Source organism: Haliotis rufescens, unplaced genomic scaffold (genome assembly GCF_023055435.1).
Source record: "Haliotis rufescens isolate VD_foot unplaced genomic scaffold, xgHalRufe1.0.p SCAF_121, whole genome shotgun sequence".
Lineage (NCBI taxonomy): Eukaryota > Metazoa > Mollusca > Gastropoda > Lepetellida > Haliotidae > Haliotis > Haliotis rufescens.
The window spans coordinates 436,449-461,049 of NW_025963804.1; the positions used below are offsets into that span (position 1 = coordinate 436,449).

The window sequence follows — 24,601 nt, forward strand, 5'->3', positions numbered from 1 at the left end:
TCATCGCAACGTCTGTCAAACACTAAGATCTCGCAAAATACCGCGCTATTTATAGTCCGGTTGGGACTTTAAGACAAGAAATCTTTTTGGTCACTTCTTCAAAACAATGTTTTCTCTGAAAGATTGAATTAGTGGGGTGGTTTTACCCTTCTTTTAGCAATATTCCTGCAATATCTAATATTCCTGATGTTCCTGCACCAGAAATGTGCTTGTACCCACGTGGGGAATCAAACCTGGGTTTCAGAATGACGAGTGAACGCCTAAACCACTAGACTCCCCCACCACCCCTTTCTCTTTCTTTTTCACAACACAAAGCACGTCCTGCAAACATTTTGTACTTCTAATTAAATCCTGAGGCCAATCTCTTTCTTTCCACTATTCTTCTAAAAAAAACTATTTTTTTCACAAAACTCCCTGCCACCCCTCCAAGAATATCAAATGGTAGGTGTCTTCGGCACAGGTCATTTATTACAGGAGGGGGGATGGGTCAGAGGTTTTTGATGCACTTATGTACTGAAAATAATTACCCTTCCAGAGAGACTGTCATATGTTTTGGTGACCCTCCCCTGGTTCCCTCTGACCCACCTATCCCCTATAATAAGTGACCGGTCCTGTAGTTACAGGTATTGAACATTCCTGGCATATCTGTACATAATTTTCTTTTGGTTAAAAATGCCTGAAAAGGAAACTGTTGCTTTTGCAATAATTGTAATTGTGACAATGTGTGTGTGACGGGGTTTAAAACAATTGTCATCAATTTATCAGGATGTCATGATTGCATGACCCCAATCTAATCTATCTTTGTCCCTCTCTCAACTCACCTGGTAGGGTCTTCACAGCCGGCCATAGCACGGGGAACTCCCTCCAACCATCTTGGTTGTCGTCAACGGCAACCCAACTGTCGAAATTGTAGGAGAAACAGTCCCTAGTTTCCTCATCCTCAAAGCGAATCTAAAGCAGAGGAGTTGACTTGAAACACAAACACAATTTACTCGAATCCATCTGAAATATATTGTAATTATGAACTGCTTACCAAACATGCAAAAACTATACCCCAACCTGAAGAAAACTGAGATCTTAAGGAAACTAAACAATTACCTCTTTCAGGTTCCATGCTTTCTCACTATCGTTGTCACGGAAACCAATTCGTACTTTTGTCATTTCACCAATATCCTCCGCCAGTTTCACCTGCAGCAAAATGAATTTATAGTAAGGGGTTATACAGTTAAAAATATAACTGAGTATAGACTGCGTACAAATTCTGTCTCTTCTCATCATAAAGGTGATGCAATGCAAGCACAACTAGGAACCAGTCTATCTGTATGAGTTTTGTTACAGCAATTGATTTGTTATGTTCTTGTCAGATAACCAAATATTGTGTAAGGAACATGGAGACATTAGATCAGTGTATGTACAAAACTGTAATGTCAAGGTTAGTGGTGTGCATCAATGAATGATTATGGGTGTTTAGTTAATGTACATTAATTTAAACTTACTTTGCAGTTGTAAATTGAATCGGAAGAAGATAAATTCTCCACCAGAATTTTAGAAAATTCCACAAGAAAAAAATCAATGCTTATCTTGCACCTTCAAAGTATCTCTTGTAATGATCGTCACTGTCTAACAGGTAAGCCAGACCTGGGTGCTGTTGTACCAAGTGATCTTAGCGCTAAGGTGTAGTGGTAAGGTTGTTTTGTACAATGGCATCCTGTCAGAGGTCTGCCACACTCACCTGAGAGAGGTCGGTCTGACGAGGCTGGAAGGGTTTGCTCCTGGAAGACTTGAGTGGCAGTAGTGAACTCTCCCCTCTCTCCCCACACAGCACCACCACCAGATCGGACACGTTGCCCCTCGTCCCACCTTCACCGGTCACCGCCTCTATCTTCCACTGACCACCTGGACACAAAGAGTCAGGACATCAAGTACTGGGAACACATGACAACAACATCAGGGATACCTGTGGCATGAAAGCTGCAAATCCATTGAGCCTGGACCAGACAAACCAGAGTTAGCAGTGCAAGAAACAATCAAGTCAAACTGTCAAGTGAGGGATAACAAAATTTAGTCAGATCCTGGATGACAAATCCATGGATTGGAATAAAAAACAAGCAGCTGCTGTAAGGGCTACCTCAGCTCTTCCCATTCAAGAATCACCCACCATGCATGGCTTTAACATTCAGTACCAATGTTGGGAATATGTCTCACGTGTTGTCCATGACAAACTGTTGCATATATCCTGGTCCCTACACACCATAAAATGACACTTTGTCATCAATAACAAAAAAGTTACACAAAGCTTTTTTCACAACCAGTTAGGTTATAACCTACTGTTGTGTGATAACGATAAAGTTTGGCGATTTATTTGTACTGGACACGATGTACAAAGTGTCGGCTGCTGTTAAAGCCAAGATGGCTGTCACCATGCATCATGCGAGTGATATCGCGCAAGTGTGACCTTGGGACAGTTTCATCAAGTGTAACTCCAAGGGAGTAATTATAGTGTTGTTGTTTGCAATCCTGACACCTACTAAGAACCAAGTGCGAAGACTCACGCGACACTGGAAGATCATCGGCAGATTCGGGGGGCAAGGCCACTGCACTTGGTCTTGTACCACTCAAGGTCAAGGTCTCATCAACCTCCTGTGATTTGCTCTTATCACTTCCTAGCCACCTGCAATGGAAGCAAAAACTAGGTTATATGTGGATGTTAAAGAAATAATGAAAGCATCTTTTAATACAAAAACAACAACAAAAAACAAAACAAACAAACAAACAAACGCTATCACATGAGTATGGTTTTACCAAGCTTTCAGCAATATTCCAGCAATATCACGGTAGGGGACACCAGGAATGGGCTTCACACAATGTACCCATGTGGGGAATCAAACCCAGGTCTTCGGCGTGACGAGCGAAAGGTTTAACCACTAGGCTACCCAACCGCCCCTATCATAAGCAGCATGATCTCTTCCTACCTATCAGCCTCAAAGATCCTCTGGGTGTTGTCGAATGGCCCCGCCTTGATGCTGATCTTGTCCAGATGCCAGGGTTTGCCTGGCCCCTTAGTGACTGTCACCCTGTCTAAATCCCCCAGGTCCACCGCGCTAACAATGAAGGCATCCACCTGAACAGAAAATATACAGCTCAAAAGAAGTTAAAGAACACTCAATTTTTTTATATTACTTTAGTTAATCTGCCATGAATTAAATAGTTTTTGCCATGGCAAAATAGTTTCAAACTTAATTCATAAGGGACAGATCGGTTAATAAATTTCAGGTAGTGGGACTACTTTTTGCCAAATTCTTTTTTCAAAGAAAAATGTGTGCTACAGCTAAAAAGATATCACATCAGACTATCGATAGCTGAAATTGTGCCACATGAAGTACTGTCCCAGTCACGCCCCTATGAGTACTCTGACTACCTGCCCAACCTATGGGTACTTGGCCCACCTTCCACACCCCTATGGGTACTCTGACCACCTGCCACACCCCTATGAGTACTCTGACTACCTGCCACGCCCCTACGGGTACTCTGACCACCTGCCACACCCCTATGGGTACTCTGACCACCTGCCACACCCCTATGAGTACTCTGACTACCTGCCCAACCTATGGGTACTTGGCCCACCTTCCACACCCCTATGGGTACTCTGACCACCTGCCACACCCCTATGAGTACTCTGACTACCTGCCACGCCCCTACGGGTACTCTGACCACCTGCCACACCCCTATGGGTACTCTGACCACCTGCCACACCCCTATGAGTACTCTGACTACCTGCCCAACCTGTGGGTACTTGGCCCACCTTCCACACCCCTATGGGTACTCTGACCACCTGCCACACCCCTATGAGTACTCTGACTACCTGCCCAACCTATGGGTACCTGGCCCACCTGCCACACCCCTATGGGTACTCTGACCACCTGCCACACCCCTATGAGTACTCTGACTACCTGCCCAACCTATGGGTACTTGGCCCACCTTCCACACCCCTATGGGTACTCTGACTACCTGCCACACCCCTATGGGTACTCTGACTACCTGCCACACCCCTATGGGTACTCTGACTACCTGCCACACCCCTATGGGTACTCTGACCACCTGCCACACCCCTATGAGTACTCTGACCACCTGCCACACCCCTATGGGTACTCTGACTACCTACCACACCCCTATGGGTACTCTGACTACCTGCCACACCCATTTGGGTACTCTGACTACCTGCCACACCCCTATGGGTACTCTGACTACCTGCCACACCCCTATGGGTACTCTGACTACCTGCCACGCCCCAATGGGTACTCTGACCACCTGACACAACCCTATGGGTACTCTGACTACCTGCCACACCCCTATGGGTAATCAGACTACCTGCTACGCCCCTATGGGTACTCTGACTATCTGCCACACCCCTATGGGTACTCTGACTACCTGCCACGCCCCTATGGGTACTCTGACCACCTGACACACCCCTATGAGTACTCTGACTACCTGCCCAACCTATGGGTACTTGGCCCACCTTCCACACCCCTATGGGTACTCTGACTACCTGCCACACCCCTATGGGTACTCTGACTACCTGCCACACCCCTATGGGTACTCTGACTACCTGCCACACCCCTATGGGTACTCTGACCACCTGCCACACCCCTATGAGTACTCTGACCACCTGCCACACCCCTATGGGTACTCTGACTACCTACCACACCCCTATGGGTACTCTGACTACCTGCCACACCCATTTGGGTACCCTGACTACCTGCCACACCCCTATGGGTACTCTGACTACCTGCCACACCCCTATGGGTACTCTGACTACCTGCCACGCCCCAATGGGTACTCTGACCACCTGACACAACCCTATGGGTACTCTGACTACCTGCCACACCCCTATGGGTAATCAGACTACCTGCTACGCCCCTATGGGTACTCTGACTATCTGCCACACCCCTATGGGTACTCTGACTACCTGCCACGCCCCTATGGGTACTCTGACCACCTGACACACCCCTATGGGTACTCTGACTATCTGCCACACCCCTATGGGTACTCTGACTACCTGCCACACCCCTATGGGTACTCTGACTACCTGCCACACCCCTATGGGTACTCTGACTATCTGCCACGCCCCTAAGGGTACTCTGACTACCTGCCACACCCCTATGGGTACTCTGACTATCTGCCACGCCCCTAAGGGTACTCTGACTACCTGCCACACCCCTATGGGTACTCTGACTACCTGCCACACACCTATGGGTACTCTGACTACCTGCCACGCCCCTATGGGTACTCTGACTACCTGCCTGGCCCCTATGGGTACTCTGACTACCTGCCACACCCCTATGGGTACTCTGACTACCTGCCACACCCCTATGGGTACTCTGACTACCTGCCACACCCCTATGAGTACTCTGACTACCTGGCCCTGTTGGAACTTGGTTGACTTGTTCAAGTTCTTGCGGAGCGGTCGACGTCCGCAGTCCCGCCCCTTGCTGTACATGTTGAGGAAGACGTCAGATTGTGTCCCAGCATTCTTCACGCTGCTGGTATACACCATCACCTGGTAGTTGGTCACTGAAACAGTTGTCAGGAACACTTCACACTACTAGTGGGGATTACAGAACTTCATGTCAAGACTTGTTGCCATGGTTGCCTTTGTTACAACTGTGTATTGACCAACTCATATTCTGTCCTTTTTTCTCAAAGGTGGCTCATCAAAAGACTTAAATAGGCAGAATACTAAGGAAACAAAGAACATGTTTTGTGGGATATAGTGAGTGAGTGAGTATGGTTTTACGTCACTTTTAGGTATGGGCTTCACACATATTACCCATGTGGGAAATAGAACCCGGGCTTTCGTTGTCAGGAGCGAATGCTTTAACCACTAGGCTTCCCGACCACCCCTCGTTGTGAGGAGAGAATGCTTTAACCACTAGGCTTCCCGACCACCCCTCGTTGTGAGGAGCGAATGCTTTAACCACTAGGCTTCCCGACCACCCCTCGTTGTGAGGAGAGAATGCTTTAACCACTAGGCTTCCCGACCACCCCTCGTTGTGAGGAGCGAATGCTTTAACCACAAGGCTTCCCGACCACCCCTCGTTGTGAGGAGCGAATGGTTTAACCACTAGGCTTCCCGACCACCCCTCGTTGTGAGGAGAGAATGCTTTAACCACTAGGCTAACCCACATCTCCTTGTGTTATATAATGAGCAAAGTGTGGTTGATAAGTGGCGGGAGGACATACCCATGGCTCTGTAACACAAGTAATACTCCTTATAATGTCTTACTTACTATAAAATTAAATATTTATTTTCAACTAAGGCTTGTATTGTACAGATTATGGAGACAAATAGGAACATGTATCATCAACATATTCACAAGTTCGGAGAAGTTTATTTGTGCTTATGTAACATGTACTGCTCCAAAACATCACATCATGTTTTATAAAAAACTTTTTAAAATACATGTTAGATACTGAGGGCCCTATCCTGTCCACAATACACAACTGTTGTACAAGAGAGAGTGTGAACATGCGATTTGAACATGAGTCATCCATTTAACAAAGCCACAGACCATGTGAGCAACTCTGAACATTTTGTAGCCACTATCTGTCAATGAAGAAAATGCTGAAAGAGCTTACACGGAGGAAATGTTTGGCCTGGTTTGATGAGAGGGAGCTCCTTGCTGATGTCACCGTCGACCTCCCCGACCCAGGAGTCAAAGTTGAAGTTGAGACTCTCTCCTGTGTCTGTATCGTTCACAGTCACCTTGAACAAGACGAAGACATTCAGGCTTGTTAGATTCAGAATGAAAGGAATGGATGAGGTTTCTGGGGGAACAGAGGGGAGACTGAGGTTTCTTTGGGAACAGAGGGGAGACTGAGGAGGTTTCTGGGGGAACAGAGGGGAGACTGAGGAGGTTTCTTTGGGAACAGAGGGGAGACTGAGGAGGTTCCTTTGGGGACAGAGGGGAGACTGAGGAGGTTTCTTTGGGAACAGAAGGGGAGACTGAGGAGGTTTCTTTGAGAACAGAGGGGAGACTGAGGAGGTTTCTTTGGGAACAGAGGAGAGACTGAGGAGGTTTCTGGGGGGACAGAGGGGAGACTGAGGAGGTTTCTTTGGGAACAGAGGGGAGACTGAGGAGGTTTCATTGGGAACAGAGGGGAGACTGAGGAGGTTTCTGGGGGGACAGAGGGGAGACTGAGGAGGTTTCTGGGGAAACAGAGGGGAGACTGAGGAGGTTTCTGGGGGAACAAAGGGGAGACTGAGGAGGTTTCTGGGGGAACAGGAGGAGACTGAGGAGGTTTCTTTGGGAACAGAGAGGAGACTGAGGAGGTTTCTTTGGGAACAGAGGGGAGACTGAGGAGGTTTCTGGGGGGACAGAGGGGAGACTGAGGAGGTTTCTGGGTGGACAGAGGGGAGACTGAGGAGGTTTCTGGGGGAACAGAGGGGAGACTGAGGAGGTTTCTGGGGGGACAGAGGGGAGACTGAGGAGGTTTCTTTGGGAACGGAGGGGAGACTGAGGAGGTTTCTTTGGGAACAGAGGGGAGACTGAGGAGGTTTCTGGGGGAACAGAGGGGAGACTGAGGAGGTTTTCTTTGGGAACAGAGGGGAGACTGAGGAGGTTTCTGGGGGGACAGAGGGGAGACTGAGGAGGATTCTGGGGGACAGAGGGGAGACTGAGGAGGTTTCTGGGGGAACAGAGGGGAGACTGAGGAGGTTTCTGGGGGAACAAAGTGGAGACTGAGGAGGTTTCTGGGGGAACAGAGGGGAGAATGAGGAGGTTTCTTTGGGAACAGAGAGGAGACTGAGGAGGTTTCTTTGGGAACAGAGGGGAGACTGAGGAGGTTTCTGGGGGGACAGAGGGGAGACTGAGGAGGTTTCTTTGGGAACAGAGGGGAGACTGAAGAGGTTTCTTTGGGAACAGAGGGGAGACTGAGGAGGTTTCTGGGGGGACAGAGGGGAGACTGAGGAGGTTTCTTTGGGAACAGAGGGGAGACTGAGGAGGTTTCTTTGGGAACAGAGGGAAGACTGAGGAGGTTTCTGGGGGACAGAGGGGAGACTGAGGAGGTTTCTGGGGGAAGGGGGGAGACTGAGGAGGATTCTGGGGGAACAAAGGGGAACAGAGGGGAGACTGAGGAGGTTTCTTTGGGAACAGAGGGGAGACCAAGGAGGTTTCTGGGGGAACAGAGGGAGATTGGAGAGGTTTCTGGGGGAATGGGGGAGACTGAGTAGGTTTCTGGGAGAACAAAAGGGAGACTGAGGAAGAGTCTGGGGGAACAGAAGAGAGACTGAGGAGGTTTCTGGGGGAATGGGAGAAACTGAGGAGGTTTCTCAAGGAACAGAAGGGAGACTGAGGAGGTTTCTGGGGGAACAGAGGGAGACTGAGGAGGTTTCTGGGGGAATGGGGGAAACTGAGGAGATTTCTCGAGGAACAGAAGGGAGACTGAGGAGGTTTCTGGGGGAACAGAAGAGTGACTGAGGAGGTTTCTTTGGGAACAGAGGGGAGACTGAGGAGGTTTCTTTGGGAACAGAGGGGAGACTAAGGAGGTTTCTGGGGGTACAGAGGGGAGACCGAGGAGGTTTCTCGGGGGACAGAGGGAAGACTGAGGAGGTTTCTGGAGGTATTCGGAATATGGTGTGGTGCACTTATAGAGGAAGTACCTGCTGTATTGTCCACACTGGTTTCTCCTCCTTCTCCTCTCCAAGTGTCACTCGCACCTTCTCAATGTCGCCGATGTTGCCCAGCTTTATACCCTGTCAAAACAAATACCACACTAACATTTGTAGAGCGTCTTCTCCATAACAGAAACTGATTGAGATCAACAAAGCCTAAGGACCAAACATCAAAATGACATAAACATAAACTCTGTCCGAGGGAAATGTCTTACCGCAAACTTGTGAGTCTGACCCGGCATCAGATGTGTCTTTTTCCCATTGGTCAGTTCCAGGGCTCCCTCCATGCTGCGACTACCATACACAAACATCGTCACTGGCCGTGGTTTGCTGAAGTCGGTCTGTGCCATGTCCAACTTGTCTTCTGTTGCCATGGTGACAAAACATGTCCATACACCCTCTGCAGGACAAAAGACAAACATGGATCAAGAATGAAAGTGAGTTAAACATCAATATTCACTGTGAAATTGAAATTAGAACTTACACAAATTGATTGCGGGGCTAACTTTGTGTCAGTCAATTTGAGATACACGTCTCTGGTGCAGAGATTCACACCAGCTGATCAGTATCCTACAATTATAACTTGCACGCAAGATCATGTTTCTTTAGGTATCATTTGGGACCTAAACGCAAAGGTTACTCCTCTAAAAAAAGAGAACACGTTTTGTGGAAAGAAATTGACCATTTGAATTGTCGTACTTGACTTAGATCGTTGAGCTGGAGTAATTTCGGGTCCTGGTTGAAGGTAAGCAAGGGGAGTTAACTCTCTGACCAGTCGACGGTCTTCACAACCGGAGTCCATCCACCTGGGAAGTAGATGACAAAAACAAGTTAATGGGGTTCAGATCATTAGTGGAAGCTATATCATGGCTATCTGGACACCAGTGACTGCCCCATTCCACAAAGTGATCTCAAGGCTAACATATCTTTTAACATAAGTTTAAGATAGTCTCAGTGCTAAGATTGCTTTGTGGAACGGGACCCTGGACTATACATATGTGATCAATACCTGCTATCATGTACAACACAGCCACTAGGATAGCCGGTGTCCACACAGGAATATCAGATGTAGTTCCAGGGCACAACACAGGGCACAACACAGTGCTGAATGGCAATGCTTCTTGTACGTCATTGATAAAAAAGAAACTTTTGCCAACTGATATCATATTTTCACTAACAAAACTGAAGACAGTGCCACCTTTGTCTCTTTAAAGTTACTCCTCAGGATCTCAATATTTGTTAACATCTTACATCCATTGGCTGTTACAGCCAGAACTAAACATATTGATGACACAATCACAGCTGTACCAAGTGTAGTGTATATGCAATCAAGGTTTGTAATTGTATGCATATGTATGGGTCAGAGGTCAGGGTCTCGTTTTGGGATTGACCATGTGCGAGCCAGTATCAATGGCGGCGCCCTGTATTCATTACACTGACGACAAATAAAAGTCTCCGTTTCGCTCCTTCAAGGATCATGTCATTTATCAACAGAGCAAGGATCATCAAGAACATTATACCAAGGCAGTGGTCTAAGGTGACCCCACCATGGAAGGAACACAGGGTCCCGGGGTTTGTATTCTCAACTTGACCCAATCGTGATCCTCTGCTTCTCTCCTCCAGGCCTGTGTTCATGGGATTCACTAAAATGGCTACAACATGCAGCAGGCTTGGCTCTCCTTCAACCTGAAGATGCCATGATAAAACTGAGGTAATGTTCACAGCAGCATATGCAAGCACACTCACTCCCACGGTAGTAGGGACCAGGAAACCACTGGTTTAAAGTATGTACCAATCTCATCAAAATAAAATCTTAGTGCATGCTCTTGCTACACATACAAGAAAGTGAAAGTCCAGGGCCCACTTGCACAAAGCGATCTTAGCGCTAAGACTATTGTAAGCCTATGCTAAAGTATGGGAGTTAAGATCATCTTAGCGCTAAGATCGCTTTGTGCAAGTGGGCCCTGATGTGTTTTCTAATTATGCAACTTCGAAAAGGTTAACACGAGACATTCAAAATGACAGTGATGGGCTGTACAACTGATTCCGTGAAAATCATCAGCTTTCTCTCGATTCAATGTGACCAACATTAAAAAAAGGAAGAGACTTTCCATAGCTTGAGGGAAGAACTGCAATACAATCTGGGCCATCTATTAGAAATTCCAGAATATTTTTTGTTCAATTTTCAAATTTTGAATCGAGAGCTTTGTCAAAAAAAGTTTTTAAGTCAAACATGGAATGGAAGTCGACAATTTGAAACCAGTGCCGTAAAGTTCTAGAAAGCTGCCTTCTGATTGACAGTTGACCATCCATCCATCATCCTTTGGGATAAATTTTACATCAACAAGGTGCTTGTGACCAGGGTCTCAGGTGACATTACAGAGTCACCTTGCCTCACCTGTTGCATAGGAAGACTGTCTCTGGGGCTCCCTGCCTGGACTTCCCTTCAGGGCTGATGGACACCCGATCACAATGCCAGCCAGCCCCGCGACCAATTTCATTGTGGCCAATCAGAAGTTTGGAGATCACACCAAGGTCAAGAGTTTGAATTTCAAATTCATCCCGCTGTAAAAAAGAGAATTTACTGAAGGCATGGTTATTTTGGGTATTGGGTAATGGTGATAAAGTTTGCACATTATACACCGGTTGTCAGTTGAGCTCTGTGTTCACAGGGGTGCTCGGGTAGCCTAGTGGTTAAGCGTTCGCTCATCACGTCGAATACCTGGGTTCAATTCCCGACATGTGTACAATGTGTGAAGCCCATTTCTGATATCCCCCGCTGTGATATTGCTGGAATATTGCTAAAAGCGGTGTAAAACCATACTCACTCACTCACTGTGTTCTACATATAATGCTATATTTGACCATTATTAGTCACCAAGCTCAAATAAGCGTATTCTTGTCTTCAAAAATGATTTTAATTGTTTATTAACATCACAAAAAGATATTTTCCTGTCTAGAGCTTATCATTCATAATGATTATTGCTCAACCTTGTTAAAAACCAAATGGAATTAATAGGAAGTCGTTTATAATCACCCACATTTTATATGCAGCCTTGGCACCTAATACATCAAACATGGTATGTGTTTCTTGGTTGAAGTCCATTGCCACAATTATGTATCTGTCAAATTGACTGCTCAAACTGTAACCTCAACAAGAGAATGAATTATTTTTATAAACTGACCTTTCCTTGCCGAAATGGTTTCTTGCTGCCCTGAGGTAGCGCCAACACTCTCTCTCCTGTGTCTCCCCACTGACCAATGACAGTGCAGAACACCTCAGCGTCAGTCTCCGCCACGGGTAGATCCCCCGTCACCACGGCAACCTGATACACCGTATCTAGGGAGAACAGTATTGGAAGAGTGTTTGTATTCAGTCCAGGGAAGTCATCACAGTAAAGTCATTTATAGCAGAGGAGGATCAAGGATTTTGAAACGAGAAACACTTCCCAAGTTCAAGAGAACATAAGTAGCAAGGAACGCAGATTGACATGTAAGGCGTCTGACAGAAAAATGGGTGACAAGCATAGGTGAACATATCTAAATTTCATGAATTTATGCCCCTACAAATGCACTCATAAGGAGTGTTTACGAAATAACCAGGCTGCAATCATGGCCCACAGACTTGAGAAGAAGCTGCAGGCCCTCATTTAAATAAAATGCAGCTCATTGTGACAAATAAATCAACGTATAAATTTACTGCAGGCCCCATTAAGGATTGGTTGGTTTGTTTGTTGTTTAACGCCGCACTCAGCAATATTCTAGCTATATGACGGCGGTCTGTATATAATCGAGTCTGGACCAGACAATCCAGTGATTAATATCATGAGCATCGATCCACGCAATTGGGATCCATGACATGCATCAACCAAGTCAGCGAGCCTGACTACCCGATCCCATTAGTCGCCTTTTACGGCAAGCATGGGTTGCTGAAGATCTATTCTGCCCCGGATCTTCACGGGTTGCCCCATTAAGGACCCATACAAATTTGAAACTACGGGCTCAACACAAGATCTACCTGCCACGGGCCTAAGGGCAGGCACCTATTTTGAACACTGGTCATTGGGCACCTTCAGGTCACATTTTCCTGCCTAAACGATTGTGCAACCGAATATGTCACGTAGAATGGCTGTAACTCTTATTGGTCTACATAGCTTCAAATTTTACCGTAAACATTTCCCTATATATTTTGAATTTTGCTTGGGCAATGAATCCTCTTATCAACATTAACTAATCTGAGTGATATTTGTAGACCAACAAATGCAGGTGCTATGGCTGATATTGACCTACCTTGTAATGGCGCCATGTCTGGTCTGATGGTAGGAAGCTCTATGGTGCCGTTAGGGTTGTCGGTGGAGGATTTCACCCAGTCTCTGTACTCCAGGTTGAACTCCTCACCCGAGTTAGCATCCTTCAACTTCATCTACAACATACAGGATAAATATGCAATAAAGGTTTGTCAGTTGTGTCCATGAAAGTACATGTGAAATGACACTGTAATGAAAAATAGTATCTTAATTTGGCTTCTTTGCATGTGTTTGCTACTGCTACAGCAAAGATCTGAGGACATCCAATTCCTGGTGATGTCAGAATGACATGATGTCGACATTAGCAAATCAGAAAGCAGCTTTCTTGAGCTTTACAGCACTAATTTGAAAGTAGTGACTTCTATACCAGACTTAGTTATAAAAATATTTAAACAAAAGTCTTTGATTCAAAATTTTAAAACTGAACAAAACATAATTCTGGTATGTCTCACAGTTGGCTGAGATTGTACATCTTCCTGAGGCAAGAGAGTTAACTGACTATGAAAGTCCAGTTTCCACCCTTGCCGAACTAGGCTGGTATTATGGAGTTACATTTTGGCTGGACTAACGAGTCAATGCATAGTCCAATCAAAATCGCGCAACGAAATCGAAAACCGGTTCGTAAACTGTCGTGAATATTTCGGTCAATTGCAGGATTTGCAAAGCATGTGCACCGCCAACTCGTTGTCAACAGATATTTTTCAAATCATTTCATGTTTTAAAACAAGGTGCTCACGTGATTTGATGCACTTCACTATGTAAAACCGTTCAATCATAATATAGATCTTCATTATTGATCAGATCGTCTTGACTGGGCGCCACCATTTCGTTTGAAACAAATGCCAGTGATACGAGAGGTGGAATCTGATTGGTCCATGGGAAAGGTTTAGAAGGGACATAACTTGTAATAACAACTGGCGTTAGGATCGAGCCCAGGAATTCCAGCCTAGTACGGCAAGGGTGGAAACTGGACTTTTAAAGTCAGTTAACTCTCTTGCCTCGGGAAGATGAGATTGTATGGCAGTATGTCTCATGGGCTACGGAAGGTCTCTTCTGTTTCAAATGTCTATCCCATTGAAGTGAGACATCCTCAGATGTTTGTGTAGCAGTACTGAGAACTTAAATCTGTCTTTTAATGAAAATGTGTCACCAGGCATTTTTGCAGTTAGTTAGCAGAAAATGTCTTAGCGGCCATAAAAATTCAGACAATCTTTACATTCATGAAGCTAATTTTAAAATCTGACAGGACAAAAGTTATATTGCCCGCCCTGAAAAAAAGCATTCCCTAAATGACTAGCATACTGGTGAGAAACATTTTCCTAACTATTCGTGGCCAGATATTATGTACTCTTTCACACATAAGGATAGACAGTTGTGACATAGCGTTAACATTGGAATGTTGGAATGGAAAACACCAATTCATCATTTACAGGAAACATCCGTACAGATCGCCATAATGGTACTTACCTTCTCCAAGAACCAGGAGGAATTGCCTGCTTTGGAATCAAAGAAGATCCGGACCTTGAACATTTTGCCTATCTTGCCCACATTCAGCTGAAAATAAATAGGTACAGGGAAGGGACTTATCTAGGATTCTAAACTAAATGCCCATGGCAGACAAACTGAGAAAAAAAAGCTTGTTCAAAACTGAGATTTTCTTTAAAATCCTTCTTTTCTTAAAATTGTTTACAAACCTGTAGAGGTTATGAATTCTCTGATGAAATCCTCCTTGGGGCACTTATTGCATTTTCCTTGCTCAAGAAAATCTATATGACATAGTTGTAACCATTTTCCTTAATAAAAAATGTTACCACACAAAAAACTTCGTTTTTGTATGATATACGACCACCCTTACGGGGCCTCACCCCCAACGGCGCCTCACGCCAGGGGGAGCAACTCTCACCCAAATCACTTTCCATATGTCAAATGCTGACGGAATGTGGGGAGGTGGGTGGCCGTGCCCCAAGGAGGATTTCATCAGAGAATTCATAACCTCTACAGGTTTGTAAAATTCTCTTTCTGATTAAATCCTCCTTGGGGCACTTATTGCATCAAGACAGACTCCCAAAGATAATCTAGGAAGTGGCATCCGTCAGCAACAGGCGTAAATAAATACATCGTATTTGATTATTCAACAGAATAAAATATTGAGTTCAATAAATGGAACCAACCTTATCGTGAGGCACCACCGTCGAAAGGCGGGGGCTAGAGACAGGGCGTGGTCGACCATATATTATGATAAAGCCTGTTTTTGCAGCTTGTCATAAGTTGAGAACTCGAAACACCTCCCACCCCCCACACTTTTTTTTTGAACAAGTGATATAAGGGCGTAGATCACGAGAGACCATAACCAGCGCTGAGCTAGGCCAGAGGGTCCCCGAGGATCGAAGGAGTGCGTGCGCAAAATACGAGTATTATCGAGTAGTAAGGACTGATATTTATCGACCGCAGAAGATAAAATCCGGACCATTACTGAGCAGTATAACCGGAAGACTGTCTAAAATCTCGAATGCTCAATCAGCTAGAGATTAGAACTTTGCCCAGTTTGGAGAACTGACTGACCAAACCGAGTACGCTCGCTTGAGTGTTTGTCGAGTTGGTAAGGTTTGATGAATCGTGCTCGGCTGGCTCCAAATAGCCGCGGAGCAGATCTGCTCAAGGGGCAGAGCCACGGCGTACGCTTTTGACGCAGCCACTGCTCTAACCTAATGAGCCTTCAACCTGGTAGGGGGGTCCCTGCCTGTAAGCGTATACGCTGTACAAATGGTTGAAACTATCCACCTCGAGATAGATTGTTTACTCGCAGGTGAGCCAACCTTCCTACTGCAGTAACAGCAAAATAGTTGGTTATCCTTACGGACACCCATATTTCTGCTGATATAGGCCTTGAGAGTCGTGCGGACATCCAAGACATGAGCATGTCTTGCAGTGGTCCCCGACGAGGAAGGCTGTGAAAGAGCAGGTAGCTCAATAGGAGCCGTTCACGTGGAATCGTGTGCGACCCTAGGACGGTAATAGTCCGGTAGACGAAAACTGACTGTCCCGGTGATATTTATCGACCCCATGGAAGACAGTTATTTTGGGATCGGCTGACATAACACGAATGTCGCCTACCCGTCTGCCGGACGTTACCACCACAAGGAACGCCGTCTCCCAGCTCAACAGCTGAAGAGAGAGAGACGACAGATCCCGAAAGGAAGGACCGGACAGCCAATCGAGAATGATTGACAAGTCCCAAGGGGGACTGATCCGCCGGACTGGCGGTCGGATCCTGTCCACACCTGCTAAAAAGCGCTGCACTAATCGGTGTGCACCCAGAAGTGCCCCGTCGACATGGACGTGAAAAGCTGCGATAGCTGTAGAGTACCCTCGGACTGTTGATGCGGCCAGGCCGTCATCTAGTCGCGACTGGAGAAACTCAAGCACGGATACGAGATCTGCAGAAAAAAAATCTGCAATCCCTCTATCGACACACCAGGGCGCATAGCAGGCCTATCTATCGTACTGAACGTTTGTCGAATCCCTCCGCGAAGCCAGTATCGTGTCTGCAACTCGTGCAGGAATACCGCTCTTCTGGAGGCCAATCCTGACAGTGGCCAAGCCACCCATTGAATCCTGAGATTCGGGTGGAGGGCCCCATTCTGGGATAGGAGGTCCGGTCGTAAAGGTAATATAACAGGAGGCTGAGCCAGAAACCTGAGTATTACTGGAAACCCACTCTGCGCCGACTAAAGAGGTGCCAGGAGCACAATTAGTCGCGCAGGCTGAGTGCCTAACTGAGACAGGACCTTGGAAATCAGAGGTACTGGGGAGAATGCCCACAGAACTGTCCGTCCAATCTAGCTGAAAGGCGTCCGGTGCCACCGACCTCGGGTCGTGGACTCGGGAGCAGAACGTTGGTGTCTGGTTATTTAACCCAGACGCAAACAGATCCACCTGTAACGACCTGTATAACAGGGAGAAAATCCCGAATATCCCCGGGTCGAGCCTCCACTCGTGAGGAGCGAGGATCCGGCAAGACAGAGCGTCCGCACGGACGTTGTCCACCCCCGGGAGATAAACAGGTAGCACCCTGATATCGTGAGAGTCGCACTATAGTAGGAACTGCCACGTCTTTCGTCGAAGCGACGGAGACGCCATTCCCCCCTGCTTCTGGATGTAAGTCATCGCCGTTTGGTTGTCCATCTCTAGACGAACCACTTGGCCACGAAGCAGATCCGGGAAGCGTTGGAACACCAACCTGACCGCTCTCAGTTCTAGCACATTGATATGCAGTTTGATCTCCTGCTGGGACCATAGTCCCGAGGCAGTGTGATCATTCAGAACGCCTCCCCAGCCGGAGAGTGACGCGTCTGTTTGAACTGTGAGAGACGGAACGGGAGTGATTCCCGACCTCGGTCCACCACTGGAGGTGTGTAATGAGCCACTACGGAGTCTCGAGCACAGTCTCGAGATCTTCCGAGTTCGCCCAAAGTCGACGGAGTGCTTGTTGAATGGGACTCATTCTCAAGCGCGCCCGCCAGACCAAATCCACTGTCGCCGCCATGTTGTCCAGTAACTGGAGCCATGTACGAGCAGTATGACTTGCGCTTGATATCTTGTGACAGAGATACACGTCCTCTCACCGTGTTGAAATTAGCCACTAGGAAGACTAGATTCTGAGTGGGGCTCAGATCTGACTTCTTGAGATTGACCATCCACCCTAGAGTGATCAGAATATCTATCACTTGTTGTGTAGCTATCTGACTCAGGGATTGCAATAGAGCTCTTAGTAACCAGTCGTCGAGGTACGGATGGCAGAACCGACCTTTTGACCTGGCCACTTGGGCGGGAATCAACATCAGCTTGGTGAACACCCTCGGGGCCGTGGAGATCCCGAATGGTAGAACCCTGAACTGATAACACCTCCCGTCCAAAGAAAACCTCAGGTATTTCTTGAACTCGGGGTGTATTGGTATGTGGAGATAGGCATATTTTAAGTCTATTGACGTTAGCCATTCTCCTGTCTCGACAGTTGAGATCACTGTTTGGTGACTAGGAAACAAGTCGAGTAGAAGCCCTCGCTTTCCTGTCCCTCGGGACCCGGTTCGATCGCAGCTTTCATAAGAAGTGCGTCGACCTCGGCACGGAGGAATTCCGCCTTCTCTCGGGTAGCAGGCACCGGAGTGTGCTTTATCCCGGAAAAGTGGAGGAGCGGATGAGTTTTCCCGATAACTTGCGACTGTGGGTTCACCTGGGGCTCTTCGGGCGCTAATGGGAACCCATCGTTCCCAGCCCCGCGAAAAAGCTGTTGGCCTCGACCAGCTGCCTTGCCCCGGCCCGTGCCTCTCTTGCTCCTCCCGGCGCCCTTATACCTGAAGGAAGCGGCGGCTTCCAAGCAGGTGTGGACATCTGACCCATGTGTTAGCGTAAGAGGGGACGATTGGAGAGGCCCGCTTACGCGGTTTTAACGCTTGGTACCTCCAACAAGGCCTTATGAGTCTTTGATGGAAGTATACAATTGAGCAGCCTCTCGGACCACCTGCTGAGCCCCAGGGAAGAGGGTGGCACCCTCTTATACGGCAAAGCAAGTAGGTCTTGGCGTGTGTAAGTCGAGTATTTAGATACCGACATCCACCGCTTGCGCATGCACATAACAGCGCACATCATCTGCGAGGCACAGCTACGAATAGCGTCCCGCGCAAGATAACTGAACTTCCGTTAGTTGCGCGGCAAACTCCGAAGAGTCGGCCGGCCCCTCTCCCGCTAACTCCCTCTGTACAGCCGACAGATACGCGGAGTGTACGGACACACGGAGCTGTTGGCATGCATTATGATATTGCTCCTCGAAGCATATGTAAGCAGCCTTCAACTCCGCACCGCACACGGGAAAGGGGGGGCAACCGCCGGCCCTGCTTGACCTTAGTCAAGTTGGGTGTCTCCGACTCTGGCATGGGCGCAGCCACCTGAGGCAGTACCTGGACAATCCTGTCCCGCACGTGTCTCTGCACCCGGCCCGAGGCCGAGTCCCGGTGCCGAGGTGCCTGAGGTTCAAGGAAACCCACCTGGCACTGGGCTAGGTATCCACTGGTGAAAGCCTTGGCCTCGGAAGAGGCGTCTGGCTCCGCTAGGGAAAATTGTGCGTCGGTAGTGCACGGGCCGGCGCCCGCCACCCCTTTGCTGGGGAGCGACCTCGAGCCAGAGCCGAAGCTCGGTCTCGGATCGTCCCCGAGACAAAGGGAACCAACCTGGCTCCGGGCTAGGTATCCACTAGTGGAAGCCTCGGCCTCGGAAGAGGCGTCTGGCTCCGCTAGGGAAAATTGTGCGTCGGTAGTGCACGGGCCGGTGCCCGCCACCACTACGCTGGGGAGCGACCTCGAGCCGGAGCCGAAGCTCGGTCTCGGATCGTCCCCGAGACAAAGGGAACCAACCTGGCTCCGGGCTAGGTATCCACTTGTGGACGCCTTGGCCTCGGAAGAGGTGTCTGGCTCCGCTAGGGAAAATTGTGCGTCGGTAGTGCACGGGCCGGTGCCCGCCACCACTACGCTGGGGAGCGACCTCAAGCCGGAGCCGAAGCTCGGTCTCGGATCGTCCCCGAGACCAAGGGAACCCCCCTGGCTCCGGGCTACAAATCCACTAGTGAAAGCCTCGGCCTCGGAAGAGGCGTCTGGCTCCGCTAGGGAAAAATTGTGCGTCGGTAGTGCAAAGACAGTGCAGGAGAGGGTGCAGTGCTTACTACGGGGACCCTCGAGCCTTCTCCCCCGGCCCCCAGAGAGGGAGCGGGGGAGACAATCTCGGCAGCTTTTTTACCCTTTTTAGATGGGGAGGGGGGGGGGGGGGGGGGGATGTCTTAGTAGATCTGATATCTACCCCCGCCTTTAATAGACCTCTTTAAAGTGGAACAAGTCAACTTGTTCTTTTTTGGGGGCCCCGGGGGGTAAAGGCAATGTCCTCCGCCAGACATATTAGGCAGCGTTCGTGCCTGTCTTAGAGAAAATAGAAGCAAAGGCGTAATGTAGAATGCGATTTGTAACGCGATACTAATAGCCAATGTCGTAGTATAATTATAACACCAAAGGGGCGTGTTACGCGCTAAGGTGTAAAACCCGTAAAATAGGTAAGTGTAGTTTATGAATTAACACACCACCTTGGGTTTTGTAAAGGAAAAAATTGTAGACCAATGCTGTATGATATAACAAAACCCCAAGCCGTTTCTTAATGGCCTTGGTGTTACATGTATCAGCCCGTGGAACTACAATATGGACGCCATTACGGCCATTTGAATTCAAAGGTACCGTGCACGTGGCGTATTATTACAACTCTATAACTTCACAATGCGAGGTATTACGCCTTTGCAATGAAAGAAATGTACCATACATACAGTTTGGTCAGCCATGGTTCTTGTCGAACGATAGATTTCTCTTATTTTTGTCTTGTGTGAAATATCAACACGTCTGTCTCTTACAGATGACATAAGGAAAGTGATTTGGGTGAGAATTGCTCCCCCTGGCGTGAGGCGCCGTTGGGGGTGAGGCCCCGTAAGGGTGGTCGTATATCATACAAAAACGAAGTTTTTTGTGTGGTAATATTTTTTATTAAGGAAAATGGTTACAACTATGTCATATAGATTTTCTTGAGCAAGGAAAATGCAATAAGTGCCTCAAAGAGGATTTAATCAGAAAGAGAATCAGGGGTATCTTAATATTTCATTCAATGTAAAATATGTAACCATAATATCCTCTCTTTGTTTACTGGTCAAGGCAACATGACTACAAAGCATTTAGTATAATACATGTATCATTCTCAACAAATACAATTTGAGGTCAAAATGTCTTGAAAACAGTTTGGAATGTAGATAATTCACAATATTCCCAAAATGCACCAGAGCACCCTCAGCCAAGAGTAATGGTTTATATGTCCAATTGAAATCATGACAATTTTTCAGCAAAAGAATCTGAAACTTACTATGGTAAGCCTAAACCTAGTCAGCTTCATGGTGTGAGACATTAACAGATGTGGAGCTGTTAAGGTTACATCATAGGAAAAGTCTGCACCAAGCAAACAGTAATGGAAGCTCCTATTGCTTGGTTCAACATGTCAATACAATTATTTCAACAAGCCTTACCTGCACTTTAAGGCAGGACCCAGGACTGAGAGTACCATCCTTGTTGATCTGCTTGGGTTCCGTGTGTCCAGTTGTACCGTAGATGACCATCATGACCTTGTCCTTGGCTCCTGCGTCACTCTGTCCACCAGTGTACACCAGACCTGTCCATTTTCCTCGACTTGTGGGCTCCCTCTTGTCTCGGATCCGGAAGGCGATGTCTTCTGGCACTCCGGTTGATATCTGAGTCTCTGTAACAAAGAGGCTTATGTGGAGTTTGTGGTTATAAAATGCCATATTGTAAGACTTCCTTGTAGAACTGAGAGGTGGTGAAAAAATGGGGTAATTGATTACTGCACTTATAATGCAAAGTGCGTGCCTGTGTGTATGTGTGTGAGTGTGTGTTGGTTGTGCTAGTCTAGTCTGGACTCATGACGGTTTAATGGTGCTAGCTCACTGAGATACCATGTCTCAGTTTAACATGGATACCCGACTCAGACACAGTGTACTGACTCCGAGCCAACCAGTCTTTGTTTTATCCCCATAATGCCGAGCACCAGGCAGGGTAACAACAAGCACCATCTTTTAACGCTTTTTGATATGACAAGGCTGGGGATTGAACTGCTGACCTCTCTGAGAAAATCACAACTTGTCACGAAGTATTAATATCATTCTACTTTCAAAACTGTATGATGATCAGAATTCTAATTTTAACTTTTAAATATCTCACTGCATGGGTAAATAAATCTTCCAAAAAGCTAACATATCCAATCAGAAATGTTTCTACACATTGCAGAGGATGTCTGGTTCTACTGAGGTCAATAACCTAACCATGTGTCTTCCAATTTAATTCTTAACAGCCCTGTCAAGATTCGGGGTTGGAGCCGATCCCCAGCACCTATGCTGGTTTTAAGAGGTGACTGAATGGTTCAGTAGGCTCAGTAACTTGGTTGATAGCATGGCATTGTAACACAACAGCATGAATTGTTGCTAACAATATCAATCACTGGTTTGTCTGGTCCAGATATCATTATTTGTAATCCGATGGTATATATGTGGAATTTGCTGGGTTCACATGAAACAACAAACAAACAAATCTTAACAAGAAAGCAATGAAGCTGCTGAACACTCTATATCTAAGATGTTGTAAAGTACCTGACACAGGTAGAGACTTCAAAGTGTCCTTGCCATCATACCGCAGTGTCTGGTTACATCGACACACACTCTCAAACATAGCCGACACATTGTCCATCACAGTCACATGCTCCACCGTCCAGTCGTTATCTGACAAAACAAACATTGTCATGTCATGAAAGCAATACATGTATTGGCAGTACCATCATAGTCTGAAATACTGAACAGGGTGCCATTGTACAACACAACCTCAGCGCTATGACTGTCTTAAGTCTCTGCTAAGGTATGGAAGTTACGATCACCTTAGCGCTAGGATCGCTTGTGCAACGGCACATAGAACAGTTTTATTATGAAATTGAACTCTCCCCTACCCATTTGCCCTCAATGTTTCAAACAAATTACATCTCAAGTATTAAGACTTTTTTTTTTCTTCTTTCTTTTGCCAAGGTTTTATTATCACTTGAGAAGCCACGATTTCATAAATAGCCCTCACATGCCTACGTGGCTAGAGGTTACTAGGGCTTTGACTACCTTGTGCAAATCACTCAAAATAAATTCTGTCTCAGTGGACACTTTTAAAAATGTCAACTATTGTGTTTATTAACACATATAACGTATTAAACTCTTGGCTCAAATACCGAATATTGGATACCTTGCACCATATTGGTAAGAAATGTGCACAACCTCCTTCCTTAGTAATGGTGTCTAAACTTTTTAGCAGCCATTTTTAGACGCCTCGCTAAAATAACATGGGGTATGGGGGACGTGAAACAAATGCTATCACAAGTAAATTTCATTTTCACTTTCAAAAGATAATACAAATACAAATGTAACTCAGGTTTGTTGAAATGTGGCTCTGATGGATGTCATTGATGAAGGTGCTGTCCACCATTATGGAACTTCTATTTATGAAGAATATTTTTCCATGTTGATGTCCAATTTGTTATGTTTCTGAATTGTTTGATATGCAAATGCAAGGTTTAATCTAATTAACCCAAACAAATGCAAGCAAACTCATTTTTGCTGTTTATTTTGAGCTTCACTGCTCTATTTTAAATGTAGTCAAACTGTCATGTGCTGCTATATAAGTAGCATCAAACAAACATGGCAGATAGGTGTCTGGTATTTTGTAGGTGTACCTAAACCGACATGAAACTGTTCAAGCCTAAATGATTTGACAAATAATTAAGTGCACTCTATTTAGAAAAAAGCTGCCTGACTGTCATCTGATAGGAAGCTTTCTTGAAGGAGAGCATAATTTGGCAACACTTCCCCACTTCCTAGGTGGCCCAGTCGTCTAAGGCGCAATGATTAGCTGTGCAGAGTTGCGTCCTATCACCTATGATGGTGGGTTCGAATCCCACGATTTGCCCCGATTACGCTTCTAGGTTTTTCAGCACCATACCCGTGCTCGTGGGTTTCACCATGTGGTAAACGTCTAAGACCTGCATCACTTCGGGCTTTCCTCCCACATTAAGCTGACACGCCGTGATATAACTGGAATACTGTTAAAAGCTTCGTTAAACACAATTCACTCCCTACTACCGATATCAATTCAATTTATTACTTGAAAACCCATCAATGGTGTAACATGAGCATGCTTGTATACATTCAATAAATAAGACAAGGAAGACGACAGGGATGGAAATTTAGTTTCAGCAGCACTTTTTTTAAACAGTACATTAATAAATTTAGAAAGGTTCTATAAATTTAATGCTCTATGAGATTAGAACAATTGTTTAATTTGAACAAATTCAGTCATTCATAGATAACTTTGGGAATGTAAATAGTTCGTTGCTGGAGAAGAGCTTCACATGTGAACAGATAGAGACACTCATCCCCAACAGGAGTCACATAGTTTATGCACTCATTCCACTCTCAGAATGGTGTGCCAGCAACAGGTTTCAAGGAGCATTTGTTCTAACTAAATTTGAGAAAAGGGTAGTACACATTTTTAAGCAATAAGACATAATTTTCAAAAGATAAAGTTTATTAAATTATTTGTAGTACACAAACCCTTTGAACTTTCCATAATGGAGCTGTGCCAGTTTGGCAGATCTTGATCTTTAAATATATAAACAGATGTTTGTTGAGAAGAGAACGATAGGTAATGTGTCCCTGAGGGACATCAAGACTCACCTCTCCCCTTCCCCGTGAATTTAAGCTGCACCTGCTGGAGCTTGCCCACAGAGACAGCTGGGACCACGAACACATCCAGGTGGCCGTCCTTCCACATACTGTTCACTCCGTTCAGGGATCCAGTCAGTGGGCGGAGTCCTGTGTTGCCATGGATACCATGCAGGTTGACTGCTACCTGTGCCCCTGGACAACCATCTCCCCGACCCCTCCCGGTCTGGATCATCACCACATATTGCAGGGCTGCAACGACAAACAAGGAATCAGTCC

At 46.5% G+C, this 24,601-nt stretch overlaps 1 protein-coding gene across 2 annotated transcripts in view; it reads right to left on the reverse strand.

The window, feature by feature from the left end:
• The window catches only part of LOC124136194 (lipoxygenase homology domain-containing protein 1-like), a 111,854-nt gene that overhangs the window by 4,387 nt on the left and 82,866 nt on the right, over positions 1-24,601 (reverse strand). For both annotated transcript variants that reach the window (XM_048393918.1, XM_048393917.1), the window contains 17 exons: positions 24,335-24,574; positions 22,217-22,345; positions 21,083-21,312; positions 14,446-14,532; positions 12,962-13,094; positions 11,857-12,011; positions 11,070-11,236; positions 9,371-9,477; positions 8,887-9,071; positions 8,660-8,752; positions 6,637-6,763; positions 5,417-5,571; positions 2,973-3,121; positions 2,553-2,671; positions 1,733-1,896; positions 1,099-1,188; positions 822-951 (listed from right to left, as the gene is read on the reverse strand). In XM_048393918.1, the coding sequence (XP_048249875.1) occupies positions 822-951; positions 1,099-1,188; positions 1,733-1,896; positions 2,553-2,671; positions 2,973-3,121; positions 5,417-5,571; positions 6,637-6,763; positions 8,660-8,752; positions 8,887-9,071; positions 9,371-9,477; positions 11,070-11,236; positions 11,857-12,011; positions 12,962-13,094; positions 14,446-14,532; positions 21,083-21,312; positions 22,217-22,345; positions 24,335-24,574 (2,460 nt within the window). The remainder of the gene's footprint in view (positions 1-821; positions 952-1,098; positions 1,189-1,732; positions 1,897-2,552; positions 2,672-2,972; positions 3,122-5,416; positions 5,572-6,636; positions 6,764-8,659; positions 8,753-8,886; positions 9,072-9,370; positions 9,478-11,069; positions 11,237-11,856; positions 12,012-12,961; positions 13,095-14,445; positions 14,533-21,082; positions 21,313-22,216; positions 22,346-24,334; positions 24,575-24,601) is intronic.